This window comes from Hippopotamus amphibius, chromosome 12, assembly GCF_030028045.1.
Source record: "Hippopotamus amphibius kiboko isolate mHipAmp2 chromosome 12, mHipAmp2.hap2, whole genome shotgun sequence".
In the NCBI taxonomy this organism is placed as follows: Eukaryota; Metazoa; Chordata; class Mammalia; order Artiodactyla; family Hippopotamidae; genus Hippopotamus; species Hippopotamus amphibius.
In genome coordinates, this window is record NC_080197.1 from 87,648,355 (window position 1) to 87,663,115 (window position 14,761).

Here is a 14,761-nt window from a genome sequence, read left to right on the forward strand (position 1 = left end):
AGGGAAGGTTTAGAGGGATATGAGGTGAAGGGCAGGTTCTTATCAAGAAAGGGTTTTTGTTGGTTTTTGTTCTTTGTAGCAAGAGGTGGCAGATCTAGGGAATTCCCTGGCAGTCCAGTGGTTAGGACTCAGCGCTTTCACTGCCATGGGCCCCGGTTCAATCCCTGGTCAAGGAAGTAAGATCCAACAAGCCTTGTGGCACAGCCAAAAAGAAAAAAAGAGAGAGAGAGAGACAGAGATGGCAGATCTAGAAAGAAATTTCAGGGAAGCAAATTTCAGTCCAATAAAAGAACAACAATTTTTAAATTTATTTTATTTATTTGGTTGCACCAGGTCTTACTTGCAGTACGTGGGCTCCTTAGTTGCAGCTCGCCAGCTGCTTAGTTGTGGCATGTGAACTCTTAGTTGCAGCATGCATGTGGGATCTAGTTCCCTGACCAAGGATCAAACCTGGGTCCCCTGCATTGGGAGCGTGGAGTCTTAACCACTGAGCCACCAGGGAAGTCCCCAATAACAGCAATTAAGAGTGTCCAAAAGGTGGGACAGGTAGGGGATTTCCAATTAAATCAAAAGCCAGAATGGTCATCTCTGAGGCAAGCTATTCTCAAGATCCTGCACAGATGGGTACTTGAGGTAGAGGCCTCAGTTCCCTTCCAACTCTTTAAAAGGTCTATACACTTTTTATTTGTGAGAATAGGAGAGTACAGCGTCATTGGATTTCATTACATCAACTCAGGTAGAGAATAAGGAAGACCTCTCACTTGCTAATATCTTAGTTCATTTTTTTAAAATAATTATTTTACAGTGAATTTCTGCTTTCAGCTGATTTTCACTATGTCAGGTCCTTTAGGAAGCACAGTCCCAAAAAAGTCTTAGTGATTATAATGTTCTAGGGTTGATGGCGAAGCAGAATTTCCTTCCAGAAGTTTGAAATCTGTATGATTTGTGCCCTTTCTTTCTTTTCAAAAAATGGCTGGGCTACACCATTGGCTATTAGATACATGAATATCTAGATGTCCTCTGGGGGTGGCTAGGTAGCCTAATCCTGGTAAGCACTCAATTTCAGTACCTTTGTACAGGCCAGGACAAGAGGCTAGATGAAATCCAAAGATGGTTTCATCAAACAGTCTTTCCTACTAAAAGGTAAACAGTCTTTAACCTCTTTCTCATTTCTTACCAAGTACCCCAGCCCACACCCACAAAACTCTCTCCTATGAAAAGCTTCATACCAATCCACACTGAAGTGACCAATGTGGTTAGAGTGGGGCAGCAGACCACCTATGCTATAGCATTTCATAAACTATAAATACCTCTGCTTTTCTACATAGAAGGATCGAGACTCCAGATGTCAGGGAACAGCCTCCCTAATTGAAATGAATCTGTCAAAGGACGATAAGAGAATTCTGCAAGGAGAATCTGCAGGTGAAAAAGGCCATCTGACAAGCAGTCCCCCATCTCCTTCCCATTAAATTCATCTTACCCTCCGAGTTGTCACATTCTGAGGCCTTCTGCTATCATCATTGGCCCAGAGGAGCTCCACCCCATTTTAAAATGATGGTCTGAGAATGACCAAACCCAAACCACTTCCCTGGTTCCCATAAACAGCTAAGAAAGGCTGGAATTTTCTTAATTATCAAACAAGAGAGTCTAGAGAAGGGAAAGGGACCATCTGTAATCCTACCGTCACAATACAATCCATCATTCCTATTTATTTCTTTCTAACCATTATTTGCAAGCATTTGTACACAGATTTACAGGAAACCAAGAGGAAATTTTTAAATACAAAATACACTAATACACTCTAGGAAAATTCATCCTTACAGGTAGAACCTTCATTCTATACCAGTAACTCACTAGACACTCAAGCACTATTTGCTTACGTAGGCTGAAAATGGTTTGAAAGGGAACTACTAGTTATATTTGCTCACTCTACATATGCTAGCTTCTGTATTACAGCAACTCTTTAAAAGTACATACTATTATCTCAACTTTAGAGGAAACTAAGGCGCTAAGTGGCTAAATAAACCCAAGATTACAGAGCTAAAATATCACAGAACCGGGACTCCCCTGGTGGCACAGTGGTTAAGAATCCGCCTGCCAATGCAGGCGACACAGGTTTGAGCCCTGGTCCAGGAAGATCCCACATGTGGTGAAGCAACTAAGCCCATGTGCCACAACCGCTGAGCCTGTGCTCTAGAGCCCGAGAGCCACAATTACTGAGCCCATGAGCCACAACTACTGAAGGCTGCACACCTAGAGCCCGTGCACCACAACGAAGAGTAGCCTCTGCTCACCACAACTAGAGAAAGCCCGTGCGCAGCAACAGAAACCCAACACAGGCAATGAAAATAAATAAATAAAATACATTTATTTTTTTAAAAAATCATGGAACCAGATTCAAATCCTAATCCTAATCCTCTTGACTCTAAAACCCCAGCTTAAAGTCCAAAGACCAGCCACAGGCTAGGGGAAAATATATCCAACACATATGATGAAGAACTAAGGTCCCTAATTAAGCAAGGATACCAAGAAAATAGATTTCACAGAGAACAACAGGAACACACAAATAAAAAAAAAGGTAGATGACATGATCAGGTAATTCACTGAAGAGGAAATGCAAGGGCATTTGAAAAGATGCTGAAATTTACTAGGAGTCTGGAAAAGGCAAATTGAAGTCATCAGATACTGTTTCTCACCCATCATCTTGGCAAAAAGTAAAAGAAAGACAATATAGTCCATATCGGTTGCAAAGAAAGGACCGCCTGCACTGCTGGTGGAAGTGTAGCTTGTTTACAGTCTTTTCCAAAAGTGCTCTGGGAGAGTACCAGTCAAAATTTACAGCACACGTTCTGTTTGACTTTACATTATCACTTATTGGAAGCTAGCCTCAGAAAAACAAAAAGCACATATTTAAAGATATTTATTGTAGCATTGCTCATGTTGGAAAAATAGAAACTGCTCAATAGTTCCCATTTGAATAAATTAAAATATAATTTTATAGCAAAATCTCATAAGAAAATTTGAGAACAGTAAAATAATTTTCCAAATCAAGTAAAGCCCCAATCACTCTTTTGTCTCTTTTTCCTTATAGACTATTTTTAATGTATTTACATTTTGCAGATTAGTACTACATATCATGTTAATAAATTACTAATCAATAGCTTATGAAAATGCCACATGATAATTTGACAAATTATGTTCTTCAAAGGAAATGTGTATCAATTTTTGGCAACTTTAAAAAGGTGTGACGTAAATTAGCTATACTTCAATTAAAAAATACTGACAAAAAAACAAAAATATCTTTTTTTTAATAAATTTATTTATTTATTTATTTAATTTATTTATTGGCTGTGTTGGGTCTTCGTTGCTGCACATGGGCTTTCTCTAGTTGCTGCGAGTGGGGGTTGCTCTTCATTGTGGTGCGCAGACTTCTCATTGCGGTGGCCTCTCTTGTTGTGGAGCACAGGCCCTAGGGGCGTGAGCTTCAATAGTTGCAGCACACGTGCTCAATAGTTGTGGCTCACGGGTTCTAGAGCACAGGCTCAACAGTTGTGGCGCACGGGCCTAGTTGCTCCGTGGCATGTGGAATCTTCCCAGAGCAGGGCTCAAACCCGTGTCCCCTGCATTGGCAGGCGGATTCTTAACCACTGCGCCACCTAGGAAGTCCCAAAAATATCTTGATATGATGAAACATTTGAGTAAATTAAAAGTAAAAAAAAAGATGTGAAAGTTAATTTGGTCTTTGTTAAATTTATTTATTTGTTTATTTATTTGTTGGCTGTGTCGGGTTTTCGTTGATGGGCACAGGCTTTCTCCAGTTGCGGAGAGCAGCAGCTACTCTTCCTTGCAGTGCACAGACTTCTCATTGCGGTGGCTTCTCTTGTTGCAGAGCACAGGCTCTAGGCTTCAGTAGTTGTGGCACATGAGTTCAGTAGTTGTGGCACACGGGCTTAGTTGCTCCACCACATGTGGGATCTTCCTGGCCCAGGGCTCGAGCCCGTGTCCTCTGCATTGGCAGGTGGATTCTTAACCACTGCACCACCAGGGAAGCCCTGTTTGTTTGTTTTAATTTATTTTGGCTGTGCCAAGTCTTAGTTGCAACATGTAGGCTCTTAGTTGCAGCATGTGGGATCTAGTTCCCTGACTAGGGATTGAACCCTGGTCCCCCTGCATTGGAAGCTCCAAGTCTTAACCACTGGGCCACCAGTGGTTTGGTCTTAAAATCATGGTATATAAATTCACTGGCAAATTGTTTTTATATATGGATGCAAAGAAAAAAAAATCTACAAATTTCATTCCTCTCAATTCATCAGACCATTTTTTTATAATCAGAGAAAACTAGCCAAAATAATTCTACTTTTTAAAAATACAGAGCTTCCTAGGTGGCACAGTGGTTAAGAATCCGCCTGCCAATTCAGGGGTCACAGGTTCAATTCCTTCTCCAGGAATATCCCACATGCCTCAGAGCAACTAAGCCTGCGCACCACAACTATTAAGCCCATGTGCTGCAACTACTGAAGCCCACACACCTAGAGCCCATGCTCTGCAACAAGAGAAGCCACGGCAATGAGGAGCCCTCGCACCACAACAAAGAGTAGCCCCCGCTCGCCGCAACTAGAGAAAGCCCACGTGCAGCAATGAAGACCCAACAGAGCCAATTAATTAATTAACCAATAAACTTTTTTTAAAAATTAAAAAAAAAGAAATTACAGCACCCCCCTAAAAAAATAAATAATAATTTAAAAAAATACATATACTGCTCAGAGTTCACTTCCAAAAAAAAAATAAAATAAAAAGAGTGAGGGTTATATACACAAGTAAAGAAAAGCAAGAAAGCTGGAGTAAGTGTACATAATTTTAACATCATGTTCCTGGTCTCCAGTCTTCCTCTGCAAACTGAGGCATCCTGGGCTGTTCCTTCCACACTCGGGAATTAAATAAGGCCCTCTTGAGATGCTGAAGTTATTGGCTCCCTAGGGTTTCCCCAACGTCCCCATGAAGGCATATGAGATATAAAATCCTGAATTTTCCCATGAGTCCCCATAAAACAGTGTCATCTGTCCCTTCTGCAATTTTCTAGTGCATTCTATTTACACCTCTTAGGACACAGTTCAAAATACTGAATGAGGTGGACTTTGATATCTGTGTACCTGTGTTATTATCCCCCACTGGATCGTAAACAACTAGAGAGCAGGGTGTGTAGCTCAGAAGCAAATCCCAAGTTTCAGGAAGACCTGATAATTCAGCCAGTCCAACCACCCCTGTAAAGTCTGAGGGCTCTCCACAATACTCCAAGCAGAAGAGTCTGTGATGGGGGGATTACCCCCTACCCCCTACCCCACAGTAGCTTGTTCCTTCTTGGGAAAAATATAGTGCCTAGAAAGTTCTCCTATAAATGGAATTACAATATTTTTCTGAAATTTTGAAACTTAACCCCAGTCTTACCCCTTGGTAGCCCACTAAATAGATCAAATCCCTCTTGTCACAAGACACCTTGTGAAATAGTAAAACCCTTATATTTTTCTTCAATCACCTAACAGTGCTTTGCACATTAAAAAAAAAAAAAATTTAAGTAAACTTCCTCCATCACCCATCAATGTACCAGGGGTGAAATAAGGTGGTATAGTCTCTAAGAGATATTTTATTGGTTTTATAATACCTCTTGTCATTTCATTATCTTGTTTTAAGAAAAAATCAGGAAGACAATAGCCAAGAATTCATAAATTCAAACCACAAATACATTCTTCCACCACAAAAGCTTTCTCACCCCTTTAAGGTTTTCTCATCTCCACTGCAAGTGACAGTTTCTTTAACGCTGTTGGAATGCCTCATGTGGGTGAAGCTGGGCTGAGACAAGCTTCCCAGCTCTGCCAAGAAGAGTCCATCCTCACAGGGAAGTTTCTTCTCACCTGCAGGATCCCCTTGGCTTCATGGGCTGACTCAGGACTTCATATGCAGCCTGAATCTCCAGGAAGTGCCTCTGAGCTTCCGCCATCTGGTGCTGATTGTGGTCAGGGTGCCAGATCTTCACTAGCTCCCGGTATCTGCGACGTATTTCTTCATTTGTTGCCCGCTCTGAGAGACCCAAAACCTTAGGGAGGCAGAAGCTAACAAATTAGAACCCCATAAGTTGTCAGGGCTCATGAGCCTTTACCTTCCTCCCTTCCAAAATCAGGCTAGAATTGGCTTTCACTTGCTGCTGGGAAAGGCACAGAGCCTCAGATTAGAATTCCAGCCTCCTGAAACATGGACAACCTCCACATTTCATGGCAAAAACTGGGATTTGCTTTTAATCACAGATGCCCATTTTCCAACCTGGAACTTAGCATCCCTAACAAGATCTCCTACTTGCAAGAGAAATAAGCATATATGTCTACCAAAGACATGTACAAGAATGTTTGTTCCAGCTTTATTCAGAATAGCCCCAAACTGGAAACAACCCAAATGTTCAGTGACAAGAGTGGATAGATAAATTGTGGTATGTTCATCCAATGGGATACTATGTGACAATGAACACAATTTATAATCCTATGCAACAGTAGGAATAAATCTCACAAACATAATGCTGAATGAAAGAACTCAGACGCAAAAGAGTACACACTGAATGATTCCATTTATATGAAGCCCGAGAATGGGCAAAACTACTCTATGGTAACAGAAGTCAGAATAGGGGTTCTTTCCCAGGAAAGGAGTATAGATCGGGAAGGGGCCTGAGGGAACCTTCTTATTGCTGGAAATATTGCATACCTTCATCTGAGTGGTGCTTACATAGGTATTTATATAAAATTATTGTACTTTATATATGTTATACCTCAGTAAAAGTAAATAATATACATATATCTTTTCCTACTCCCTATTAGAGCCTCTGAACCTTCACCCATTGCACAGAGAAGCCCAGGGAAGCCAGGACACCCTTCTGGGGCCTGATTCAGCAGACATGAAAACAGTACTTCCACATTAGGGGCACCAGGTCCAATAAGGCTTAGCCTAACTCCTGGAACCGTTCCAGACATTAGCGAAAGGGAAGAAACCTTACCTGGTAAGCCAGCTGATGCTTCTCATCCTGAAAACTGTGAACAAACTCATAGAGCTTCTCCCACTCTTGGAAGTAGCTGCTGCTGAAGCCATGATCTCCCACCAGCAGCTTCCAGACTCGGTAAGGCAGAAGGAGGACAGATTCCATCAGGCGCCCAAGGAGGGGGAAGAAGCTGAACCAACTCAAGAAGGAGCCAAGGGTCTCTGCCACATAGCTGAGGGTGGCAGCTGTGTTGCTGAGGGTGCTGTACGCCAGCGGGCCTGTGAAAGCAAGGTAAGCCAAGCCCAGGCGGAAGAGCCGCACACTGAGTGTCTCTGATCCAACTAAAGATTTGTAGCAGCGATGCTTCTGGGCTGTGATGCTGGCAGCCAAGCTGATGGGCAGGATGGCTATGGGGCGGCCATAGAAGATAGGGGAGGTAAGAAATGCCGCCCCTAGAGTGTTCTTAAAGTCTGAGGTCTGGTTGCCAATAGCAGCCACCAGCAAGACCCCTAAGCCAACTGCCAGTGGGAGGCCCACAATATAGAAGCTTGCCATGAAGGAAAGGCTAATGAGAGCCACAAGGCCAAAATAGATGCCCACTATCATCTGTGCAGCAAAGCGAATGGGACTCAGAGGAGGTGTCCCCCCTCCTGAGCTCTGCCTCTGTCCCTGGGCTCTGTTGGCCTGAGCAACAAAGCTTGGGAGCTTCCAGAATTCCCAGAGCCAGCCTAGACCACCACCACCCAGGGTAAGCATCCAGAGCAGTGCGTGGCTGTCCCGCCCCAGGTACAGGTGGTGGAGCCCAGCAGGGCCCCCTACAGCCCAGAGGGCATAGGTCATCAGGAGCCCTTTGGCCATTCTCTAGGAAAAGGGTCTCAGAACAAGTCCAGTGGCACCTGCCATTGCTCAGAATGAAGAAATCTTGGATCCTCTGTGAGAATCATGGCAGTCATGGCCCCAGAGTTATCCTCAGACCCTAAGACATGGAAAAAAGCAGTTGTAAGATTATATCCAGTTCCCAACACAGTAACCATTTCTCCTTTCAATATTAGTCAAGTCTAGATCTCTCTGAGTGTCCCTGAAATTGTGGTTCTCCCATACCCTTAGGTCTAGCACTTCATCTCTGTTTTTCACAACCACAGTGACTCCAAATTTAGGGGAGAAGAATGTTTTTAAATGTTTTCAGTTGAGTTACTGAGAACTCAGCACACGGACAAAAAAAGCAGAAGCCTAAATTTCAGATTTCCCTTCAGACCACTGACCTCCTGAAATGACTCATGGGTTGACGGGTGCGGGGGTGGGGGGTGGGGGGTGGAATGAACAGGAGTGAATACAATGTCCCTCTAAAGTTCCTACCCATTTTTAAAGTCCCCCGCCACACAGCCCCCCTCCCCCCACCTCAACTCCGACTGCGGCTGCCCTGGACACTTGGCGGAGGTTTTAGCCCCTCTCCAGCCTCCCATCTCTCCAGACCAGGAAATCTTCCCACAGGTCAAACTTGAAAGAGGTCCTGAGTTCCCTCCAGCTCTGAAAAACTACCTTTTGACCTAGACCCTGGCACCCCACAATTCAACCATCCCCTTCCAGGGCAAAATTGTAAAGTCTCTGCAGAGCGGCCCTATGAATCCCCAGAATATCAAACCAGTTGCAAAGTGCGCCTGCCAGTCTCTTGCCTCTGTACAGAGTCGGCCTCATGACCACCAGCCAGTACCCGCTAGTCCCAGGGTGAGCAGCCGTACCTGGGTACCGACAAATCAGTCTTTCCTTTGACCACAGAGGCAAAATGGCCCCTGTCGTTCCGCTCCCATTTCCATCCAGATGGACTTTGTCTTTCTGTGTTTGCTGTGTCAGGCCTTCCTGGCCAGGCCCCTCCCCGAGGCCCTCCCTGGCCCCTTAGGGATAACCTTTCAGGCTGGGGCTCCTCTCGGCCGCCCCCTCGGGTAAACTCAGTTTAAGGTTTTCCCGGCGTATTCCGCGTTCCCAGGCTCAACCCTGCTGGCGCAGCGCCCACTCCAGGCCGAGAGCGCCTACACTGCAGCGACACGACCGCCAGGTGGCGCTGCCGCTTGCGAACGGGAGGTGCGGGGCGGGTCCCCAGACTCACCTTGTCCAGATGCCCCCGCAAAGCAGCCCAGGGCGGTCCCCTATAAAACCAAAAACAAGCCCTTGATCGCTCCCTTTCCACTCCCACAAACGGGAGGGTGGCTCCTCTCTCCCTTCTCCATTACCGTTCAAGATTGCCTTGGATGGTTCCACTTCCAGTTCCCCTAAGGCAGAGACACCAGTGGACAGGCTGCAGAGGGGGACTCTTCCCCTGAGTTTGCCTCACTGCCCCGCCTCCAGGCCTGCCAGTCAGGGGCACTACATCTAAATCTGAGCCTGAGGCCTAAGTAGCCTCCCGATCCCTTAGGAACCCCAAGTCAGCTGTATCTCGCCGACTTTGGCGAGAGGGAGAACCGGGAGCAAAAAAGGGATGGGGTGAGGGCCTCCCCACCAGGGGAATAGTCTGCGTCCTCCCGCCTCGATGCTGGGTTGGAACCGGGAAGCAAGATGCCTTCATTTCAATGTCGTGGGCTACAACCCTGACCTTGGCTAAGTCTTGCAGCTTCTTTGGGCCTGTCTCCTCCTCTATAAAGGAAAAGCGTGGATCTCCAAGGTCCACCAGCTTTGACTTGGGGGTGGGGTGGGCCTGGAGAGCCTCACCCCTGTTGCCTCCCTGCAGTCGGCAGAGTGCGTCTGTTCCCTCCCACCTTCCCAGGCCCTTCAGTCCTTATTCTGGCCCGGGAAGGGAATGCGGCTCCCCGTGTTGTCCCCTAGGGCTCACTGTGGGGCCAGGGCTGGGAGGGGCCTCAAAGCGACAATGGAGCAGCCAGCTGGGGGGGGGGGGGCGGGGGCGGACGGGGGCGCTGAATAATGAATGAGACTTAATTGGGCCGGCACTGCGCGGCGGCACGCTAAGCTCGGCAAACAGCTCCAAGCGGCGGCCGCCGCTGGACAAACAAACTGACTCCAGGCGCAGGGAGAGGGGTGGGAGAGGCAGCGGCGGGAGGCGGAGGGAAGAGGCGGGCTGCCCGGACCCCGGGGCCGCCTCGGGCCGCTGGCTGCAAGGCGGGAGGACCCCCTGTGTGCCCGACTGCGCTGGCCTCCCAGAAAGTGGGGACCGGGGAGGAGGCTCAGGGCTCGACCTCAGGAAGCCGGGACTGGGGAGGGAGAGAAGCGGATTGTTCGGTGGGAGCCAGGGCCCCAGGGGCGACTGAGCACGAGGAAAAGATGGAGAAACAAGTGGAGGGCGGAGGAGAGAGAGAGAAGTGAGAGGGGGAAAAGCGCACCGGGGGAGGGCCTGCGGCGCGGCGGGGGCGGGAGAAAAGCCGTTCCGGAAAGGAAGGAGAAGAGCGATGGAGGAACAAGCGAAGGGAGGCGCGCGGAGCCGGGAGAAGAAGAATTGGAGAAGAGTCAAGGAGAGGGATGGGAGATGACCGGAATGAGAACGAGAGGGCGGCAGGGCGAGCGGGAGGCGCCCCTACCTCCGCCTCGCCCCGCCGCGCTCCCGCCCTAGCGCTCTCTCCAGCCGCCCGCACTCACTTTGTCACAATTACGGGGCCGTCACTCGGCCCGGATTGTTTTCCCCAAATTGTTGTTCTATAAACTGGCGCAGGGTTGGGAGTGGGGGGATCTGACAAGCTGAAGCTGGAGGGGAGGGTCTGAGCTGCGGTGGGGGACGTGCTGGTGTATTTACCCGCAAGCGGACCCGGGGCGGACAGGTGAATCCAGAGACCCACGCGGGAATTCTGGTTGCTGTCCCAGCCTCGTCACTGACATCGCTTTTAACCATCCTGGCCCTTCTCAGCCTCGGCTGCCTCGGTTTCCCCAACAGAGAACTGAGAGGTTTGGAGGGCAGGCGGAGAAGGCTGTAGGTGGGGCCCGAACTTGCCTTCTCAACCCCATTCTCTTTTGTTCTCTGCTACCCTGGTCACATGGAGAGGGCTTCTATCCAGCTTAGTCTCCCCAGAGCGCCCTCGGGTGCCTGCTCATCCCGGCTGGATGCCAGACTCTCACCCCCGACAGGTCGCCGCCCCCCGCCCCGCCGGCGCCTCCAGCGCTGGTGCCGCGCCGCTGGGTGCCCACGCCACCTTGCTCTCCCTCAATTCCGCAAACATCTGTTGCGCGCCCACTGTGAACGAGATCCGCGCCAGCCTTCCCCCCACTTCTCCCCCGCCACCCTCCCCTTCCGGGCCGGCCTGGCCTGTCGGCTTCGTGACAGCCGCCGCCAAAGCCCAGGCCCCGCGGGAGCGGCCGGAGAGGAGCCGCCGCATGGCTGGCTCCGACACCGGCCTCCCCGGCGGCTCCAGGGGCGACGGAGGGTGGCGGCCGCTGAAGCGAGACCGGAGCCGGCCCGCAGAGTTAGAGTTGGGCGGGGGAGCGGGGAGCCCAAGGGCGGGCTTGTCTCCCGGTCTCTAAGGCCTATCTGTCTCCTCATTCCATTGCCCTGGTGTTGGGCCGGGCCGGGACCTCGCCTGGCTCGGAGCGCCTGGGAGGCAGTTGGCTCCCGCGCCCCCTCCCCCAGTTCGGGTGATTTACACGCGGGCTCCGCTCAGCGGCCGCTTCCCAATCAGGAATATCGACCCCGGGCGGGGCCCCTGGGCCGCATCGATCCCTCTAAGGCTCGGGATTTAAAAATGTCAAATTTGCCTTTTCCAGGCGGGCGGAGGGGGTGGGGGCCTGGAGGAGGGCGGGGTAGGGAGAGGCGGACAGCTGGGCATCGACCAGGTGCTTGTGCCCTGAATGAGAAGCGAGCCCTCCGTGGCCGGGCCTTGACATTACCTAGCCATCCTTAGGTTGCAGTCACCACTGGATGGGAGCAGGAAGAATTCCCTACTCCCTCTCCCCATCCCCATGAGCCTCACTGTTGCGCTGGGGCATTCCCAGAGGGAGAAGCCCCAAAGGAATAAAGATACCCTTGAATACAGGGAGACAAATGTGGAAGAGATTCCTAAATGTGGAGACATACAGACACAAGGAGAGGTGCAGAGACAAAGATATAGAGCCTCCAAGAGATACCCTATTTTTAAAAAAGAGCAAGGCAAAGGGAAGGTGGCTCAAAGACACACTGAACAAAATGGGGGACCAGAGACCCAGAATCACCTCAACTCCCTGCTCTGTAGACCTGGGAGATTCAGGACTGGGAAGGTCAACCTTTTGGTGTGTTTGAAAGTGGGGAAGGACAGTGGGGACAAAGTCAGGTGAAGAAAGAGAGTTATTAGGGAAAGAAATTAGAATATAATTAGCATTATCCTCCCAACGTGTCAACTAGTAACTGGACCTGAAATCCAAAAGGTAAGGGTGCTAGAAGCACTAACCCAGGCCCCAAAGAGGTGGGCTCTCTTAGAGGTCTGATGGCCTGCCCTTTCTCTTCCTGAGATCTACCTCCTCTTCTCGGTCCACCACCAGCCTGGGGAAGTCAAACGGGTTGTAGATCACATCTTATATTGGAGACTGTCTATGTGGTGGAGACTGCATATATGTCTATATGTATGTGGACTGTAGAAAACTCTGGTAATAACCACTTCTTCCCCTGGAGTTAGCAACTAGGTCTCCAGACTTTGGAAAAAGCATCCATTACTTTCAGGAAGCTTGGGAAAGGAATGTTGTTTGGGGTGGAGGTGGTGGAAGGGAGTAATTGTCAAAACCAGCACCTTCACGGTTAACATCTATCCCCCCACCCTCAGCAGCACACCTCGGCTGTCACAGTGCACACTGCTGTTTCCTACAGAACTGGAGACAGGGAGCTGACAGCATGGGGGGGAGGGGAGGGCAAAGACACGCAGGGAGAGATGGCAGCTCATCCTCAGACACACACAACACACACCTCCACTGACAAAATCAGGCCGACACATCCCTAACACCGACATACACAATCACTGACCCCCACACGCGATCCACACCCATCAATCCCTGTCACAACACACCACCTCTGTGTGCGCGCGCGCACACAATTCCTCAGAGGTCAAGCGGAAGTGCCTAGTCTTAAAGCCTGTCTCCACACTTTCTTGACATCTTAGAGCTTCAATCGCCTAAGCCGAGCAGAGGGCTTAGTTCCCCGTCCCCGCTCCCCAAATTCTGCACCCGTGGCCAGCTCCAATAGCTAAAAGGCTGAGCTCAAGGAAGTCAAGTACCAGGGTCGAGGCAGCTGACCGGGCCGTGGGGATGCTATGCGCCTCCCTTATTCTTCCTCCTGCCACTGCCTCTTTCCCGGCACGTCCACTCGCGGCCAGCCCGGCCCGCCGCCCGCCTGTCAGTCGAGTAATGAATGCGCGCTCGGGGCCCGGGGCCCCCTCGGAGTCGTCCATCACTGCCAGCACCGCCCACCTTTCTGCAGCCCGCGGAGAGGGCTAAGCGGCCCAGGCGGCTAGAGCCCCTCTCTCCCCACCTCGACTACTAATTGTCAGATTGAGATGTTGATTTGTCAGCTGGGAGCTAGCGCCAAAGAATCCGCAGTAAAACCCGGACTCCTTTAACTTCTGGCTCCATTCGGGCTCGCCCAGCCTCGGAGCTTTTCTGGATTTGATGTGCCTGTGTTGGATTTCACTTAAGAGATCCGGGAATAGAAGCGTGGTATCGTTTTACTCCAGTAGGAGGCGCACCAGGTTACAGACCCGAAGGGGGCTCGTCCTGAGCTTGGTCCACTTCTGCAGACCCGAGGCCCTAGGGCTTCGTCCCCCAGCCTCCCAGCAGGGGGCGCATAGGCCACCTTCCTCCTCTCTCCCGCAGCTGAAGTCCCCGCTTCTGTACAGAAAGCCCCCAGGCAGCAGTCCCCCAGTCCGCCTTCAGGGATCTCGGGCGGGCGGGCGGGGGGCCTGTCGTGCCCTCTTTCTCCTTCAGGTGCCTCCGGCTCCCGCAGTTCTCCATTCTCCCGCAGGAGGCGCCCCTGTTGCAGGTCCGCCTTGGCCCTGGCCCTAGGCGCCTAGGCTGCAGTCCCACCCCCGCCCTCCCCCCGCCCCCGCCCCGGAGCTCCCCGGCGGCCGGCTGAGTGACGGGCGGCCGGTGGTTATGCGGAGGGGGAGCGGGGTGCGCCGCGGGCGGCAGCGCTGACCCTTCACATTTCCGATCCGCCGGGACCCTCATCCATCCGAAGCTGCTCTTTGTCTGGCCGCCTAATTGCCGGCGGACAGGATGGATGGCGGGACCGACAGCCGCGGAATCCCTAATAAAGGCCGCGGCCGCCGGGGAGGGAGCGCGAGAAGGAGGGGGAGAAAGAAAGAAGGGATGGAAGGAGGTGGGAGGAAGCACCGGGCCGCGGCCGCCGGCCCAGAGCCTCTATGAGCTGCGCACAAGGGAGCCAGATCTGCTTAGGGTGCAGGATCAGGTATCCCGGGTCGACCCGGGTCAGGGCGCGGTGGGTGTGGGGTTTGTGAAGTCTCCTGCTCGTTGGAGAAAGGAAAGAGCTAAGGGCCCCGGGCAGAAAGCATCCTAGGGCTGACTTCGTTTTGCCTGGTCTTCGAAGATTCCAGCTTGGTGCTGTCTCCTGTGCTCTGGGCTCTCACCAGCCAGAGCCCCGCCCTCGGTTCCCCGCACCGCCACTCCTCTGCTCACCTGTCGGTCTCCCAGCGCGGGATCCAATATCCCCGCGAAGACCTGAGGGGTCTGACAGCTGTCTGTGCGGCCGCTCGCCACATTTCATTAACTGGAGGCTGGAGCTGGTGGACGGCGTGGGGAGAGGGGAGCAAAAGGAGGTGGAGAGAGAGG

At 50.9% G+C, this 14,761-nt stretch overlaps 1 protein-coding gene across 3 annotated transcripts; it reads right to left on the reverse strand.

The window, feature by feature from the left end:
- Window positions 1-3,358: 3,358 nt before the first annotated feature.
- DNAJC22 (DnaJ heat shock protein family (Hsp40) member C22) lies at window positions 3,359-9,018 on the reverse strand. Of its 3 annotated transcripts, none has more exons than XM_057702822.1 (4): window positions 8,758-9,018; window positions 7,037-7,994; window positions 5,910-6,091; window positions 3,359-3,656 (listed from the first exon to the last, which is right to left on the reverse strand). In XM_057702822.1, the coding sequence occupies exons 2-4, from the start codon at window positions 7,874-7,876 to the stop codon at window positions 3,641-3,643; spliced, it is 1,038 nt and encodes a 345-aa protein (XP_057558805.1). In that variant the 5' UTR covers window positions 7,877-7,994; window positions 8,758-9,018; the 3' UTR covers window positions 3,359-3,640. The 3 variants fall into 3 exon arrangements, with proteins under 3 accessions (XP_057558805.1, XP_057558804.1, XP_057558806.1); XM_057702821.1 differs by having other exon boundaries at window positions 3,359-3,676; XM_057702823.1 differs by lacking the exon at window positions 3,359-3,656 and having other exon boundaries at window positions 5,624-6,091.
- Window positions 9,019-14,761: the final 5,743 nt, after the last annotated feature.

Excerpts from the sequence above, each read along its gene's own strand:
- DNAJC22 (XM_057702821.1), bottom strand. The coding sequence starts at position 7,876 with ATGGCCAAAGGGCTCCTGATGACCTATGCCCTCTGGGCTGTAGGGGGC. Across the intron at positions 6,092-7,036 it reads AGCATCAGCTGGCTTACCAG|GTTTTGGGTCTCTCAGAGCG; the intron begins GTAAGGTTTCTT and ends TGCCTCCCTAAG. Across the intron at positions 3,677-5,909 it reads AAGCCAAGGGGATCCTGCAG|ATATTTTTGGGACTTCCTAG; the intron begins GTGAGAAGAAAC and ends CATCATATCAAG.